General features: G+C 41.1%; 1 protein-coding gene and 1 long non-coding RNA gene across 2 annotated transcripts; both read left to right on the top strand.

Moving 5' to 3' along the window:
* Positions 1 to 1897: 1897 nt before the first annotated feature.
* Positions 1898 to 6699, top strand: LOC143528396 (uncharacterized). Its single transcript, XM_077024111.1, has 5 exons — positions 1898 to 2036; positions 4657 to 4998; positions 5216 to 5362; positions 5721 to 5755; positions 5852 to 6699. The coding sequence occupies exons 1-5, from the start codon at positions 1976 to 1978 to the stop codon at positions 6017 to 6019; spliced, it is 753 nt and encodes a 250-aa protein (XP_076880226.1). The 5' UTR covers positions 1898 to 1975; the 3' UTR covers positions 6020 to 6699.
* A 5408-nt stretch (positions 6700 to 12107) lies between these two features.
* Positions 12108 to 15826, top strand: LOC143528340 (uncharacterized). The gene is made up of 4 exons (XR_013134434.1): positions 12108 to 12197; positions 15024 to 15198; positions 15345 to 15472; positions 15674 to 15826. It is a non-coding gene; the product is annotated as an uncharacterized LOC143528340 (long non-coding RNA).
* The last annotated feature ends 1840 nt before the right edge of the window (positions 15827 to 17666 follow it).

Here is a 17666-nt window from a genome sequence, read left to right as displayed (position 1 = left end):
CCAGGGCAGACTGCCCTGGTCCTCGCCGTGCCACACACGCGCACACAACACATAAGCACGGTGGAGCTCTTCAAACAAAACACCACGCAGACAAACACTTACCACGAGACATGACCACGAACAAAGGAGAAAGAAAAGGAGACTGGCGGCTTCCGAAAGCGGCTGGTTATTCTGTGACGGGCAGGGTGAGCGAAATAAAGCGATCACTCCAAGTCTCAGGGGAAAAGGACGGTTTAATTGAAAAAGTTCGCAAACCAAAACCCATGAACTGATCCAAATTAAGGATATTTTTCTTTGTACCAGAGGACCAGCAGTCAACTGGTACAAAGACAAGACATATATAGACAAACAAACAACCCTCAGGTGAGACGGATCACGGGCTCCGCCCACCCGAGGGATGAGCACAACGCAACAATAGACAGGACATACATATATATATATATATATATATGTGGATATATGGGCCAGTCTGTCAGGAACTCCCGGGCCACTTTTTCTTCCCAGTCCGCCCCAGCCAGGTAGTATATGCTTGTGTGTAATGTGCATTTATCTTTGTTTTCTAGCTGATCTATTTTTTACGCAATGATTGTAGATTGTAGGTTGTAGAACTACTATTGTTCAATTTGTTGCATACAGAGTGGTTTTCCAGTGTAGGAATTGTAAGAATACCTTGTAAGCATGACACAAAATGGATAAATAAATCCCATGTTTTTCTCATTTTATGCATATATATATATATATATATATATATATATATATATATATATATATATATATATATATATATATATATATATATATATATGAATATACACAATCATGAGCCTGAGGCCCACACAGACATTTAATATAAAAAAAATTAAAGTGAATCTGAAACCACAATGAGCAAACACATATGCATGACAAATACTGGATTTAACTTGGAGGGTTTAATGTGTGATGTGATACAGCACACTTGTGGTCCAGCAGAGCCCGGGAGCTGAAAAAAGAGACCCTTACCCAAGGCACCATGGTGATCAGTGGTGGCAGCTTCAACAGGTCTGGTGCCGCAGTAATCATGGTAGCAGCTTTGGCTGAACCCTGCAGGGACAGACCAATGAGGTACAATAGCACATGCGCAGGAGCCCATGCAGAGGACATGCAGAGGAACACGTCCATTGACCAAAGCATCTGCTGGTCTGCTGATAAGGACCTCCGTAATTGAGCTTCCACCCATGGTCTAAAGGACTCTGTTTAAAAATAAACATGCTAATTGTTTGGTTATCTTAAAAGATAATTATTTTGTTGTTTGAAATTATGAATATGTTAAACTCAATTTGAATGTTATACTATATACACATGAACAATATATTATCTGAACAAAAGATAATTAGTTGGCACAACAAACTGAGTTTGTCTTCATAATTGATGCAATAGCGCACACTGTGAAATAGCATGAATTTAATGGGTCCATCGTAAATCTAATCTAATGAGGCCAGTGTATGTTCTCAAGCACAAATAAAAAAATATCCCCATAGGAACGTGGACACATACATAGGGACATGGACATATACATATGGTATCTCGAAGTGTCCCCCTCACTCCAGATTTCAGGACAGCCTCAGAAACCAAAGTTCATAATCATATTTTAACTCTAACATTGAGAGACACTTGATACTGGATTCACCTTTAATCATGTTTTCTTGTACAGTACATTTTGCTAAACAATTTAGCATTTTCAGCACTGCAGGAAAGCATTAGACTATAGAGGAAATAAAATAGAATCTCAGATTCTGTAAGTAGATCTGACAGCACATGTACATACTTCCTGTCTGTCTGTACCTCCCCTATGACATAGGGCTTCTCATAAATACAAGAACACAGGAAAAGGTAACATGCAAAGTAAAAATAAGCCCAACCTCAGAGGAAGCCAGACATCTGCTAGTTACCGCCAGCTACCGTTTCGCTTTCCTCATCTCACTGGTGGCAGCCCAACATGTTTCTTCACACCAAAAAACTCTTTCTCTATTTATTCATGGTACACATGACTCTTCAAGGTGAGAAACTTGATTTCATTGTGACCTGATTATTTTATAATTGTTTCACCTTAAAAAAACAATGTTGCATCTAAGATATTTCCCCAGACAGAAGATGAATGCAAACAGAAATTAGATTTAATTTCAATTTGATTTAGTTTATATACCTAATTTTGGCTGGAGTGTGGTGGGTGAAATTAATATTAAAAGTAACAAAGACAATAAGAGTGACAATTATGAGCAATTTTTAACCAATGTAAAAAGTTGTTATTTCTTGTCATATCTGTTATATTCATATAGACATTCTCAAGGCAGAAATTTGATTTGGTTTAAATTATATGTTGTTCATTTGCCTAATTTTGGCTACAGTGTGTGTGGTAGGTGTGATTAATATTTAAGTAAAAATGAGCAGTGACAACTGAGCTACAAAAACAACAGTCTTGATATTCTTAGTAATTTCCTTGGGATCATGGAAACTGTGACAGCTGTGCTGTGTAAAATGTATCTAACTCCTTTGAAGACTTCAGGATTTCTAGTTTTACAACCAACCCATTCTCATTTTTAAATAACTTTATGTATTTCAGGTTGAAAGTATCACCTCAGATGCATTGAGACATTTATGTTTAATATATATTGACAATACAGTCGCATGATAGAACATGCAGACAGATATGCTGGCTGGCTGACTGACTGACTGAATAATTAACTAGGCTGCATTTGTAGGGGGCAGACATGGCTGAAGTGCCCTTAAACAAGGCTAACTAATCCCTAAGTTGCTTCCCAGCTGCTGCATTAGGTGACTGTCCACTAATATTTTTATCACTGCCCTGGTATGTACTGTGCTAATTGGTGCTGTGCTAAGTGCTGTATTTAGTGTGTATTCAGTCCAGATGGATTAAATGCAGAGAGAGAATTTCCTCAAAGACATAAAATAATAATAATTAAGTACTACTTCTCATAGAAGTACATTAAACATAGAATTGTAGAATAAACATATAATTAGATAAATATATTTAAAGAGTTGGGTATTTGATAATGCACATAAGAAATAATCTAAATAAAATTCAATATAGGTTTAAATGGTTGAATTATAATTAGGCAGAGTGCTCGCCATAAGCTTACAAGCAGATGTAATTTGAATTTCAATTCATAACATTCAGCTGGCCAAACTACTTCCAGTGCAGTAAGACAAACATCACTGTAAGTAGAAACAAGCTATTACTGAACATTGAAAATACAGCTACACTGTTGCTGTCATTTGCCAGCTAACCTTTTAGTTTGATTTACAGTAAGATTGTTGTTTTTTGCATAACTGCTATGATATGATGCAGTGACATTAATTTTTTGTGTTGATCTGTAGTACATTCCAACAAGGATACTCAAAAACTAAACCATAATTTAGTTATTCCCTTTGCCTCTCCAACAACAATCCAAATGGAAAGACAAGCCAGCTGCCAAAGTGATACAGTCTGAATCGGCAACAAATGTGTAACAAATTGTTTTGTGTAGAATTAATCTTTTATCTGTTGCTATTAAAAGCTTCTAATGTAATGTGTGAAGAATCATTATCAATTCTGTACAATGATAAGGATTTTAAAATGAACAAGAAAGAAAAAAAGGGCAGTAGAATCAGTTATATTTGGTATTGGCCAATACTCCCAGCTCAGATGTGCAATTTCATATCCGTAACTGAGTATTCATATGATACACAAATTGGACAGATTGCTTTGGCATAAAGTTTAATTCACTAAACAGTGCTCAACACAGCTCCAACACAACTTTTACAACAGTTGCTGTCAAAAAGCAGCTTTTCAAGTGTCCAGGCTCCCAGTGAACAAGCCAAGGGAGACAGAGGCAAGAAAAAACTCCCTAAGAGCATGAGGAAGATATATTGAGAGGAACCAAGACATATAGCATATAAACAACATATAATTTATGTTTTTGCCACCTATAGGTTTTCATGGCATTTTTATGTGTTGTCAATCCTCCGAACCTGTTGTACACTGTACCCTTTGACCTGAGTGTAAACTTGTATACAAGCGTTATCTTAAACTACACCAAAGCCATCATGTCTACAGTTATAATGTGTAATAGAGAAAGAACGGAGACAGAGAGCTGCTCTCCTGGAATGAATAGACAGATCAAAATGGTCAGTTTTGCTGTTTGTAAATTTTTTTTTATTGTAAACACAGAAATGAAATTTTGTCAGTAAAATTATGCTATTAAAATTATACAATTTATATATATATTAATTTAACTACTTTTGTGAACCTAACACTTTGATAAAATTATTTCTAAAACCAAATAATCACCTACACGAGTATGAAATATGAAACACTTTTAAAAATCTGACTTCATATTATCAGCTGTAGGGCCATACTATTTCTTTATGCTGTATTGTCAAATGATACTCATTAGGAAGACAGCTGAGATTGGTCTGAACATTTTTATATGAGATATGGGCATCATGCAATAAGTAAATTTGATTAAAGGAATGCCCTGAGAAAATGCCCTGAAACCTCAGAGGGTTAAATGGGCAAGTACTCACATTATAATGTTGTGAAATAAATATTACAATATTTTTGTAATTTATGGCTGTTATTACTTCAGTATTTTTACTTGCACACTTTTCTTCTTTCAGTGGAATCTAATGTCAGCAGCGTTAATAAGACAGTTGGGAAGGACGCCTGGATTAATTTCACATTTGAATCACTGAACAGCAGTAAAATAGATTATAAGAGCTTGGTTGTGCGCAGAGATGACAAAAAGATTGAAGGCTTCAAATGGACTGAAAGCCCCTCAAACTGTACACAGTTCTACATTAACATATCGTCCACGAACGTTTATCTGTACTTCCCACATCTCAGCAAAACACATATGGGAGTTTATCAGCTGGCATTATATGTAGAGAATCAACAAATGGTTCTTATTGAGAGCAACAAAGTTAATCTGACTGTATATTCTGATACTAATACAACAGCAGGTGAGCATTCTCTCAGAAAACCAGACACATTGACACTACATTTTATTCAATATAATATAACAAAGCCCTATGTCAATAGTTATGATCTGAAAGCATACTCTACAGCTATTGTTCACTCTATTACTGTAGGTTTAGGAATTTATTTTAAACTGTATATTGTATATTTAGTTGTAAATTCTGTGACATGCAGGATAAAAAGTTTATTGATTTTTTGCAGAAACTCCAGTCAGTAATGATGATTCCAGGAAAATGACCCAATCAGAAATTATCACAAAGATCTTAATCTTCAGTATCCTAGTGATCATGCCTGTGTTTGTGCTGTCAGGAATGTTGGGCTGGTTCTATTGGACTTCAAGAAAAACAGGTACAACCCAGATTGACATGCACATAAAGACATAAAATGTATACAATTTAAATATATAAGATAACCATGAAATCCGGTTCCTTGTTGATTCTTCCAAAGCTGCCTAAATAACAATTTGGTAGGTTTTGTTTGCGGAAATATTAAGCGTTGGAAAGTATGAAATGCACTCACTGTGAACTTATGAGCTGCTTCCTTCCTCACCCTCAACTCTGGAAACTAGAACTTTGGAAACATTATTGAGCTTATTTGTCATTTTAACTTGTCTAAATGACTTCAATTGAAGACACAAAAAAACAGACCAGACCAGAAATGCATAAAGTATGAGTAACATTATTAATCTTTGAAGCTTTTTTTACAGATGACACACCAGCACAGAGCCCCAGTTCACAGCAGGTATGAATACAACATTTGATTCTACATCATGAAATGAACATTATCCTTTGAATTACATTGAATTATCCATTGAATTTGTGCTGTGTGATGTTTCAGAGACAATGCCCAATGCGCAGTACAGTACCTGCTGTGAGCACTATTGAGTATGGGGTTCTGAACTTTCATAAACAACCAGACAGACCAACCCTAGCAGAGGCACCAAAGGTCCAGGAAGGAGTAGAATATGCTACCATCCTCTACCCTCCTCAGAGAAAGAGAACATGAGACTAGAGCAGACCAAGCACCAGAAAACCAGAACTGTAAATGACTTGAATCATTATGGTTTGTCCTCAGTGCACAACATACTTGAGGCAATAAATGAATATTGTGTTGAACTTTACACATGCAAAAAGTGCAATTCATTGACAGGGAACATGCATGAAAGAGAAAGCTGCTGTGAATAAATTGAATCCATATTGAGGACAATTGTGGAGAAAATGTCCTCCATATTTAATGTATTTCTGATTATGTATTTGCATATCTTTGCCACTGTAAGTACACAGTACTGTAATGTTATGAGTAACCTTTTTAGAGAGGTGATAACCACAAAAGCCCCTAGTGAGAAACCCCCTGTCCACATCACAGCTCTACACCAGCCCAAAGCCTCATTCTGTATTGCTGCTGGGTAGTTTAAGCAATATGCAAAACACTATTAGCATATAAATGTGGTGTATTTTGTGAATATTAAGATATGAATTAAGTGTGTTTTGAGTATATTATATTCATATAACATTTGAATGCAGTATGATTTTGTTATTGTGTTATTTTGTTAATGTTGATGACTTTGTGCATTCTGTGAGTAATGACAGTATTTAAAATGTAAAATGGTTTGTTAATGTATGTTTTATTGTAATGTTTTCACATGACAGAGGGGCATTTACTCTTGTAATCTTTATAATGCTAAATGGTGCCAATAAATCCTTTGTATTATTTAATCAGCAGTGTTTTTATGTGTAACATACATACACACTCACTTTGCCTGCTTATTACAATTGCATGTGCATAAACATTATTTGTATAGAAGACTCAGTTAAGCTTTGGAACTTAGATAGCATCAATGATGAAACTCAGTATGTGGTGAGACTGTATCACAATTTCTGCAGTTTTTTTCTGTTCATAAGGAGCAGGAAGGATGTGAACCTCTTTAGCTCAATTTCAGCTAGACCTGTTTGCATGCTGTGTTGATGGTGACATACTCCTTGGCTTATAGTGGATGCCTCAGCATTTCCACCACCTACTCTGCCACTCTAATGAGAAACTAACTGCAGGCCACTGCTCTCCTTCAGTCACGCATGTTTTTTGCCTTTCAGTCACAAGTAAAAATGTTTCCATTCAGCCTACAAATTAACCACAGCATGACTGGATCAGCAATTTTAGCATTCTGTAGGCTTGTTTCTTCTTTGGCCTTGAGTGTTTCAACCACAGAACAGAGACTTAATACACAGGACACACAATTTCCAGCTTCCTCTCATGAGGTTATCAAAAAGCAAGCTCTGATATGCTTTATGATCAAAAATCTCCTGGATAAACTGCTGTAAAATCCTTACACCTTCACCTAGAAGCGCCATTTAATTTTACATGGCAGAGAAACTTGTCCTTTCTGGCAGGCCAAAATATCTCGTCAATTGATCAATTAGTTTTAGAGTTATGAGCATTTATTTGGCCCCCATATACATTTCTCAGAATCAGAATCAGCTTTGTTGAGATTTTTCTGTGTTTTTAACTTGTCATAAATCAGTCATTTTTGGGTCAAACCGCACACAATTACACCAAAATCATCGGCAAGGGGTCCTCTCTCACAAAATCTCTTCGGTTCAGAGATAAGGTAAATGTATCCCAAACTACGACCATTTGTACAGATGGTGCAAATCACACTAAAACAAGGTTTTTCCACTCAGAGAAAAAGTGAGAGTGACAGTTATTTTTGAATGTCTCTCCACCCCTCCCCCACACACGCACGCGCACACACATACTGTACATCTCTCTACCATACTCACTCCACGCAGACACACACAAGCAAACATACATTCATCTCTCTCACACATACTGTACATCTCTTTCCCATACTCACTCCACACACACACACACACACACGCACGCACGCACGCACACACACACACACACACACACACACACACACACACACACACACACACACACACACACACACACACACACACACACACACACACACACACACACCTCTGTCCCATACCAACTGCACACAGACACCCTAACATCTCTCTCCCATACCAGCTCTACACAGACACACACACAAACATACTTACATCTCTCTCATACACATATCTCTGTCAAACCCACTAGACACACGCATACACACAGAGACTTGCATCTCTTTTCAAGCACTATGTATTTCCTTCAGGAAATGCACATCTAGTTGAATTTGAGTTCTCCTTAGGGAGGCAACCTCAATCTATAAGTTAAATACTCTTGCCCACAAATACACAAATGCACACACATATACACATTTAGACCAACAAAAAAATAGAATTACAAGTGACATCTGGTCCACTACATCACCCATGTCAACTCTTCCATAGGTGGGAGTAAAGCATGATCATCATTTTCATTTACTTTTTGATGTGATTCTCTGCACCTCGCTTTCGATTCCACAGAGTGGGAAACTGCCACAGAGAAGCTACAGTCATAAACTTTTAGGAGAATGTTCTGTGAAGACATATGCTAATTATCCATGTCAGTAAACATAAAAAAGTGTGATTCATTTAAGAATCAACACTTACAGCAACATATATGGAGCCCTTGTTATATGTTATGTGATTACATAAATTCAGATTTATATCTGATATCTTATATATACAGAATTGTGTTCCAAGCTACTAACAGAGACTGCAGAGAGGGGCATGCTAGATTTCATATGGCATCGACAACAAGGTAGTATATTTTTGTTATTCATTCAAGTAGTTGAAACTGAGTTGAAACCAACTCTCTTTTCCAGTGTCCTACCTAAACACAAAAATGTAATCTTGCTGATTTTTGCCTTTCAGTCAAGAGTTTCTCCTGTTATTCAAGATGGGAAAATTGAAAAGCACAAGGCCCTGAATTTGGTCTCCTGGGCTCGTTCAATTTCATGTGTGTACCTAACAATGTCATTAGATTCGATCACATCAGACCAGTCCTATAAGCTCCCAGTTAAATTGGCTCTGCAATTCTGTACTGATTTAAAAGTTCTTCTACTGACTTATAAATCACTGCATGGGCTTGCTCCTGATTACCTCCAGAGCTTATTTCCTATTATGAACCCCCACGTCCACTAAGATCACAGGGTGCTGGCCTCTTATTAGTTCCAATAATTAATAAGGTAACAGCAGGGGGAAGAGCCTTTTCTTATAAGGCCCCTCAACTATGGAATAACCTTCCAGAATGTGTCCGGGACTCTGACACAGTCTCAATCTTTAAGTCCAGGTTGAAAACTTACTTATTTAGTTTAGAGTTTGATAACTAATGTGCCCCCTTAGATAAAGGTACAGATCCAGGTGTTCACGGGCAAAGGGTTTAATGGTAAACTGGGGCGCTGTCATCCTGTCACTGCACATGCTCACTCAAGTTGCTCACTGGCTTGGACTTGGACACTTGTAAAGCTGCTTTGTGACAACAATTGTTGTAAAAAGTGCTATATAAATACATTTTGGTTTGATTTGATAGATGTGTTGCTGTGTAAGTGTCGGTACTGGTAAATGCTTGTTAGCAGTCATAAAAAATTGTAAATATAAAAGCCTAGTGGAGGAAGTTAGGTCTAAACACGAAAAGAAATGTGCCTGGATTTCCATGGAGGTGTCAACAGTAATGGAAATCCAAGAATGAAGTACTTATGCTTTTACAAGCCTGACGTTTTGTTTGCAGAGTTAGGGTGAGTTCTGTTCTTTGGGATGTCCTTTTTGCAGATGCTAAGATGCAATTTATGAAAGTATGTATCCTTTTGTCAAAACATAACACCCAGCAGCCAATGCCACTGTCACGGTGGGTCAGCCAGATCGCCACAAGTGGGCGCGCACACGCATTCCTTCTCTCACACATGCCCACAACATCACAGAGCACATCCTCTCATTCGGACACTCCTTCCATCACAATCACCCGAAAACTGACACCTGTCACTTAATCAGGTTGGGGTTGTATATATCCTCACAGGTAGCACTGTCTAGCGCTGCGCATTTAGCCTGCACCCTTGCATCGCTTCTGAGAAGAGCTGCTCTGCACTTTGGACTGCTGCATCCCGTTGATTTTGTTACATTCATTTTCTTCTTTGATCTTCTTATTGTGTTTGTCCTGCCAAGTGGCCTGAGTATTTGAGTTCTATTATAATGGATAATAAAGCCAGTCACTCTCAGCCTCTGCCTCCTGCTGCTTCTGTCCCGGCGTCACAAACACAACACGCAAAACATCTCACACTTTTGGAAAAACTAACACTTCAACCAAAACTCTTTCAACTCTTGCCCAAACCATATTTTGCATCAAAACTCTACACACAAACATCAGATGTGACAAATGAAAAACACTACTACCTTGTGTTATTTATGCATATTCAGTACTGTGAGTAGATATTCTCCGTCACAACAACCAGGTGAAAAGTGTCAGTGAAAAGCAACACACGCACACAAATTTGTTACTTCACCAAAGCACTCTAGTGTATTCCTAAGCACATCATAAAAGTTTCCCACCCTAGGGTGTCATGTCTGCTGTATGCTCTTGCTGGATAACCTTACATGTTGCATTTAGTTTCTGCCTGTTGTGTGTATCAAGCCCTTTAATTGGTTCATTTCCCATGAGCATTTTTATTTGTTTAAGTTCTCATGTATAGAACTCTCTTGTGTTTCCTTATCTTTAGCTCTGGCTTTGCTGTGTAGTGTTGCCTGTGTATTTGCTGACATGGCATTTTTTACATTTCATCAATCAGTTTGTGAATCTCTCATTGCAGACTGGCCATATCATGGCAGTCATGGCCTGGCGGTTAGGGAACTGGTCTTGTGACCTGAGGCCATTACTGAGGTGCCCCTGAGCAAGGCCCTTAACCCTAAATTGCTCACTTGTATAAAAATGAGATAAAATGTAAGTCGCTCTGGATAAGGGCATCTGCCAAATGCCGTAAATGTAAATCAGGGGTCACCAACGTGGTGCCCGCGGGCACCATGTCACCCGCGAGAACGTTATGAGTCGCCCGCGGGCTTGTTTTAAAAACAGCTCACTATATTGCCATGCACCAAAGCGCTGCATCGCTTATGTTTTTGCTGCTATTAGCGATTGTCCGCGGTTGCTAGCGGTCTTCCCGCTTAGCAATTGACACGCGCACATGAACCCAATTCCCTCCCCGCTCAACAACTTTCGTTCGCCCCCCTCCCCCCCCCCGCTCAACAACTTTCTTTCTGGTAGCCCTCCGCAATAATTGGTATCCAAGAAGTAGCTCCCAACTTCAAAAAGGTTGGTGACCCCTGATGTAAATGCTTGCAAACTACAGGCCTATTTCCAACCTTCCTTTTTTGTTAAAGGTCCTAGAGAAGGCAGTTGCATTGCAACTTCAGAACCAATCTCAACGGAAACAGCATGTTTGAGAAGTTCCAGTCTGGCTTCCATCCAGCACACAGCACAGAAACTGCCCTTCTTAGGGTAACAAATGATCTACTAATGTCAGCTAATGCAGGGTCACCATCCCTGCTTATTCTTGACCTAACAGTGGCTTTTGATACAGTGGATCGTTCCATCCTACCAGATCGCCTCTACAACACCATTGGACTCTCTGGAACTGCATTGCAGTGGTACCAGTCCTACCTGGCTGACAGGACAGAATATGTTCTACTGGGTGGTTATAAGGCAACTTCCTGTCATGTGTGGCGTTCCACAGGGGTCGGTTCTTGGCCCAATTCTTTTTATCATTTACATGTTACCCCTTGGACAAATTATCAGTAAACAGGAGTTGTCCTTTCATTGCTATGCCGACAATACCCAACTTTATTTTAAAACTGCACCAAGCTCCTCTGAACCATGTCACAACTTACCATATGTCTTGAGGATATACAGACATGGATGAGCAGCAACTTATTTCAGCTCAACAGTGGCAAAACTGAGGCACTACTTGTTGGCATAGGCGGAGCCAAAGCAAGGGCCGGGGTGGCACTGGACCCCCCTGAATTCTGATTGGACAAGTGTCACCCCAGATGACTGACGTCACCGCACCGCAAATTTTGTTGAGAGCCTAATGCGTTTTGTAATCAGTAATAATACCTATTGACTGCTAGGTCCCTCCTGTGCAGTAGTTGGTGCTATGTATCACAGAACTGCAATCCACCCCAGGAGGAGAAGAAGAGAGTAAAACGCTCACAAAATAATGCGGCAAGGAGAAGAACAGCAGCCTACCTGTTGATGGATTGAGGTAAGTTTTATGGTTTCATTCAAGTCAGAGTCATGTTTAAAGTCACTTATGTTCAGATAGAACATTTTTTTTGTAGTTTAACTTTGCTAATGTTAAAATGTGATATGATAGTTCACCCATGAGTATCAAGATAACTCCAATGATTTTATTGGAATGCCGTTAGCTACATTAGCTGATTCATGCACTGCTGGCATGAAGGTTGTGGCTAACTTGTCTACTAGCTGAAAAGTTTGAATATTAAACTTACATCTACAGTAGTCTCTTTGCCCCGACTTAAGTTTGTGTGACCATATCAGTGATGAGTGAGTTAATGAAAATATGGTGCAGGGTTGCCAACTCTCAGTTTATTTACCTCTGATCCACATATATGATTCAATGAGTTACTAGTTTGCTCTGGCGCCAACCACCGGCGATCGACAGATCGCGATATAACACTTAATTTGTGTCCATTTAACGTTCGTCACCCCCCCCCCCCCCTCCTCCAACAATTTACACTCGCCACCTCCTCCAGGTTAAAATTTCACTCCAAGCAAACGTTAAAAGTTGGCAACCCTGTATGGTGGGCAGTCATGGCCTGGTGGTAGGGAACTGGTCTTGTGACCGGAGGGTTGTGGGTTCGATTCCCAGACCTGAGGCCATGACTGAGGTGCCCTTGAGCAAGGCACCTAACCCCAACTGCTCCCTGGGCACTGGGCTAGGGCTGCCCACCGCTTTGGGCACGTGTCATCCACAGCCCCCTAGTAATCACTTGTGTGTGTGTCTTCTAACTGCACAAATGGGTAAAAAGCAGAGGATAAATTTCAATTGTGGTGAAAAATCAAAATATGGCAGATTTGATGTACTCAAGTGCAATTAGTTTTTGACGACTGCTAACGTGCATTTCCCAATACTTGTGATACATTGTCAAAACTCTAAACACAGCAACACATTGACCTCACACAAATAGCCAAATAGTTAATATCGTGTTCAAAAGCGCATTTTCTTAACTAAATAACAACTCTGCATTTCACAATGCAAACAACTTTGTTAAAACACAGCAAACCTGGTTCAGTATCCAATCATTCTTTCAAACACTAGCACATATTCTCTTTTCGAGATGAACATAGTCAATCACTGCACAACCACTGTAAAAAAAACTAACATTTGATGGCAATACAGAAACAGTATTACATGTAATATTTTACCCTCTCCCAGCAAACAACAGACATTTTACAGTAACATCTGTTGTTTTCTTAGTCAGTTCATTTTTAATGTAATCCGCTTCATTTGGACCTTTTTTTCAAATGTGTGCATTTTTGGCAACATACTGTCTACACAATGAGCAGGGGCGATTTTAGGATCTGGTCTTTAGGGGTGCCCAGCCCCCAGTGCTCACAGAGGCACAATACCAAAGTATTGCGCAGGTGCAGAGCAAGTTTTTTGCATAATATAATATTTAAAAAATGTGTTGAGCCAGGGGGTGCTGAGCAACCTCACGGTGGTGCTCTAGCACCACTAAAAATACCCTAGCCTCGCCCCTGACAATGAGTGATATTTACTGTTAGGTACTATATGGAATGTAGATTAGACAAAAAAGGAGTCAGTAACAGTTTTGCAGTAAAGGGTATATTTTACTGTATTAGGGACATTACTGTAAATTGTGGACTAACCCAAAAAATAATTATCGTAATTGTAAACATAATTAGCCGTAGTCCCATATGTGTAAAAATAAACATATACAAAAAACGCCACACAAAGGGGAAAAACAGAATACAAAACTGAACAGTCTTGTTAGGTCTAATCTAAACGGCCTTCAGCAGTTGTCCACATGTTTTCATCCACATCACATCTGATGTTGGCCCTTGCCATGCACCTGGGAAAGAAAAGCTTGGTATGTCTTATTCACCTCTGACAGTCTTCAGCTGAAATGTCTCTGCAGCCGGGATCCATTTCATGCAGCAGGGACATTTGGTCATGGGGCCGATGATCATACACCTTCCACCTCCAGACTGAAAAAAGTTCTTTAGTGGGGTTGAGTAAAGGCAAGTAGGGTGGGAGGAAAAGGGACATCACTCTTGGATGGTCTATAAACCAGTTTGTGATGACATGAGAATGACAAAATGCTACATCGTCCCATCACAAATGTCCTCGTGTTTCCTCTCACCTGTTCCCTTTCTGCTTCTGGAACCAGTTGTTGGTAGAGTTCATTCAAAAACGAAAGAAGGAGGTCACTGTTATAGGGACCAATCTGGCATTTGTGAAGCACCAAACCAGCACTTGAGATTGCAGGACAAATTGTTATATTTGCTCCTCTCTGACCCGGTACATTACTGTACTTCATTTTATTTTATACTTTTTATAAATATATATATATATATTTTATACTATACTTTATTTATCTATATGTGCAAAAAATGTGTACAACAGTAATAACTTTTCAGCTGCCTTTGTTTTTGCAGAACTTGGCATTTTATACGATATTTAAGGTTTTGAACCTTAGGTTTTTCATTTTTTTTTTCAAAACGATCCAGAATTTTGTTATTGGATAACCTTGTGTGTACAGAAAATTTAAGCATTATAAAAACATGTAAAATGACTGCATTTTGTGCCATAACAACATGAATTGAACTAATAGTATAGCCACTGAAAACTGATGTTGTGTTCACTGTGTTTGGAGTTTTGAAAATGTGACTACAGATTGGACAAACGCACGTTAGCAGTCGTCTTTCAAAAACAGTGATTCACTGTCACTCAATGATCGAGGGAATGCTGAAAGCAGCTTTCCTATTTAGTATATTTGGATTGTAAGATATGCCAGAAGTAACACGACGGCTTATTTTTGCATAGGGTGAGTTGAGAATGAAAAGACAGGGGGAGATATTCGACTTCTTTGTAAAGAGACGCAAGTCAGGCACAGATCACGCAAAGACAGAAATCAACCCTGGCATCAGCAGTCCTGACAGCTTCCACCCTGGGACTAGGGAGAGTCAGTGTGAAATACAACCCAGCTCTCCATCACCAGGTCAGAGTAATTGCAGAAGTAGTCACATTCTTAGTTCAGTAATTGATTTTATTGAATCTTCAGAATTTCGATTTAATGAGAGCATGTGTTTTTTTTAATTATGGATTAATATTTATTTTGTTTTAAAATATTTATTTACAATGTAGCTTCATTGAGGGGGGACACAGATCTGCCTCTGACCAGGATGATGATGATGATCCAGAGCCAGGAGATGCAACTGACCACTCCCCAGCTGTGTCCAGTACCATGTTTTCTCCTCCAAAAGGACCAAGTGGTAGGCATGATAGGTTCTATCAGGTGATTTACTGTCTCATAACTGAACTGAAGAGGCATTTTTCAAAGAAAAGTTGTGAGATTATGTAAGGGATGCAGTCTTTGAACCCAAAGAGTGCAACTTTCCTGAACGAAGAACCCCTGTTTGGCCTTTGAATAATCTGTTACATATTTAACACATCACATATCTTTCTTCTCCGAGGTTCACCTGGGGAGTAACACTGCAGTCGGAGCCTACAATACCAGTATCATCGCTCCGACATGGAATGAAAACCTGGCGTTCATCACAAGACATTTACATTGACAATATCAACACCCAGAACTTTCATTCTAGTTACCTTATACTTAGCCTGATTGTGTGATTTATTTGTGGCTTGTGTATTCATCTGTATAATTTTTTTTTTTTTTTTTTTTTTTTTTTTTTTGTAATTTGTGTGTTAACGGGCCGCCCAATGGAGGATGGGTTCCCTTTTGAGTCTTGGTCCTCCCAAGGTTTCTTCCTATTCCTTGCCACTGTCGCCTTTGGCTTGCTCATTAGTGTCACGTTGAGGACCCCGGTCCCTCCCTTTTGGGCGTGTGTTAACGTTGTCCACGTGCTTTGTCTGCATCAGTGGATCTCCGAGGTTATGGTTATGTCGTGTGATAATCTGTCTCACCTGTGAATCGTCTCGTAATCACTTGGGGCTAATGTGGTTTGTCTATTTAATGTGCGTTCGCACAGTGTCCTGTGCTCGTCGTTGTCTAAAGTCTACACGTTGCTGTGTGAGTGTGTTTGTTATCCGTGCGCTATTGCGCAATCATTGTTGAAAATAAAAGTGACGTCAGTCAAGAAGGAAGGATTCTATGTCTCGTCCTTCACCCTGCCCGCGCATCACAGAACGACGAGCCATCAGAGACACGAGAAAAATGCCAGGCTATAAGTCAAAGCTCTTTTCCATCTCCTCAGCGCCGCAAAGCCCCGCCGACTCTGGCGCAGCTGATGCTGGACCCCGAGTGTTCGTACCTGCTGTGCGCGGCTCGGGAGACCTCCATACCCGAGCTGGCAGAAGAATACCGCCGGACAGCTGCACGGGTGTGGGTAGAGAGGCACCCCTCTCCTTCTCGGGAGCTATCACCCCTGGGCATCCTCGAGCAGGAGGAAGACCCCCCTGGTCGAGAAGTGGGCTCTTCCTCGTGCCAGGAGGCTTTGCCCACGCAGGAACAGCTGGAGCAGGATCCCGTCTGCGCGTTCCAGCTGGCCGCGGCACGGGGGACGCAGGACCCTGAGTTGGCAGAGGAGCTCCGTGAGGGTGCGGTGCGGATTTGGCGTGAGCGCCAGCGACGCCCCCCTCCAGCACGCGCCCTCTCGCCTCTGAGGGTGGACTCCTGCGTCTACGGTGCTATCGAGTCCACCCCGGAGAACGAGTTTGGGGAGGGGGACTCCGAGGAGGAGCAGGACGAAGAGGAGGCATACCCTCCGTCGCTATGCGATGCCTCCACCGTTAACTACGGTGGGGAAGGGGAGGAGGCCTACCCTCCGTCGCTGGACGACGCATCCACAATTGACTACGGGGCAGAGGAGGAGGAGTCCGAGGAAGAGGACTACCTCCCTCCGCCCGTAGGTCCCTCTTCCATCGTAGAGGAGGGGGAGGAGGACGAAGACGAAGACTACCCGCCGTCGGAGCGCTCCGCATACCCCTCGGACTACATGAGGAGGAGGAAGGGCTTGAGGAGGAAGATCGTCCTCTGTCCGTGCGCTCGGGCGTTTCCGAGTGCACGGACAATGAACTTTACTCAGAGGAGGAGGGCAGTCCGCTCAGCCCCCTCTGAGTGTTCTGTTGGGACTGTGAAGGGGAGGTGGAGTGCGTCCTCTGATCGCTCCGGAGGAGAGAGGATGGACTGCTCTCGGGGTGGCAGCCCAGAGCAGCCCATGAGTTGGAGCCGGGGCAGCGAGGTGGAGGAGATGGAGGTGGACGAGCCCTCGGTCAACTCCAGAGGACGGTCGTGGAGCGAGGTGGGCTTGCCATACAGCCAGCTGGGGGGAGAGTCCGCCAGTCGCGCTGCACCCGGCGCGTCCGCCAGTCGCACTGCACCCGGCGCGTCTGCCAGTTGCGCTGCACCCGTCGCGTCCGCCAGTCGCGCTGCACCCGGCGCGTCCGCCAGTCGCGCTGCACCCGGCGCATCCGCCAGCCTCGCTGCACCTGGCGCGTCCGCCA

The sequence above is a fragment of the Brachyhypopomus gauderio genome, chromosome 12 (genome assembly GCF_052324685.1).
Source record: "Brachyhypopomus gauderio isolate BG-103 chromosome 12, BGAUD_0.2, whole genome shotgun sequence".
Taxonomy (NCBI): domain Eukaryota; kingdom Metazoa; phylum Chordata; class Actinopteri; order Gymnotiformes; family Hypopomidae; genus Brachyhypopomus; species Brachyhypopomus gauderio.
The sequence above is the reverse complement of the archived record's forward strand: the minus strand, read 5'-3'. Positions and strand labels throughout refer to the sequence as shown.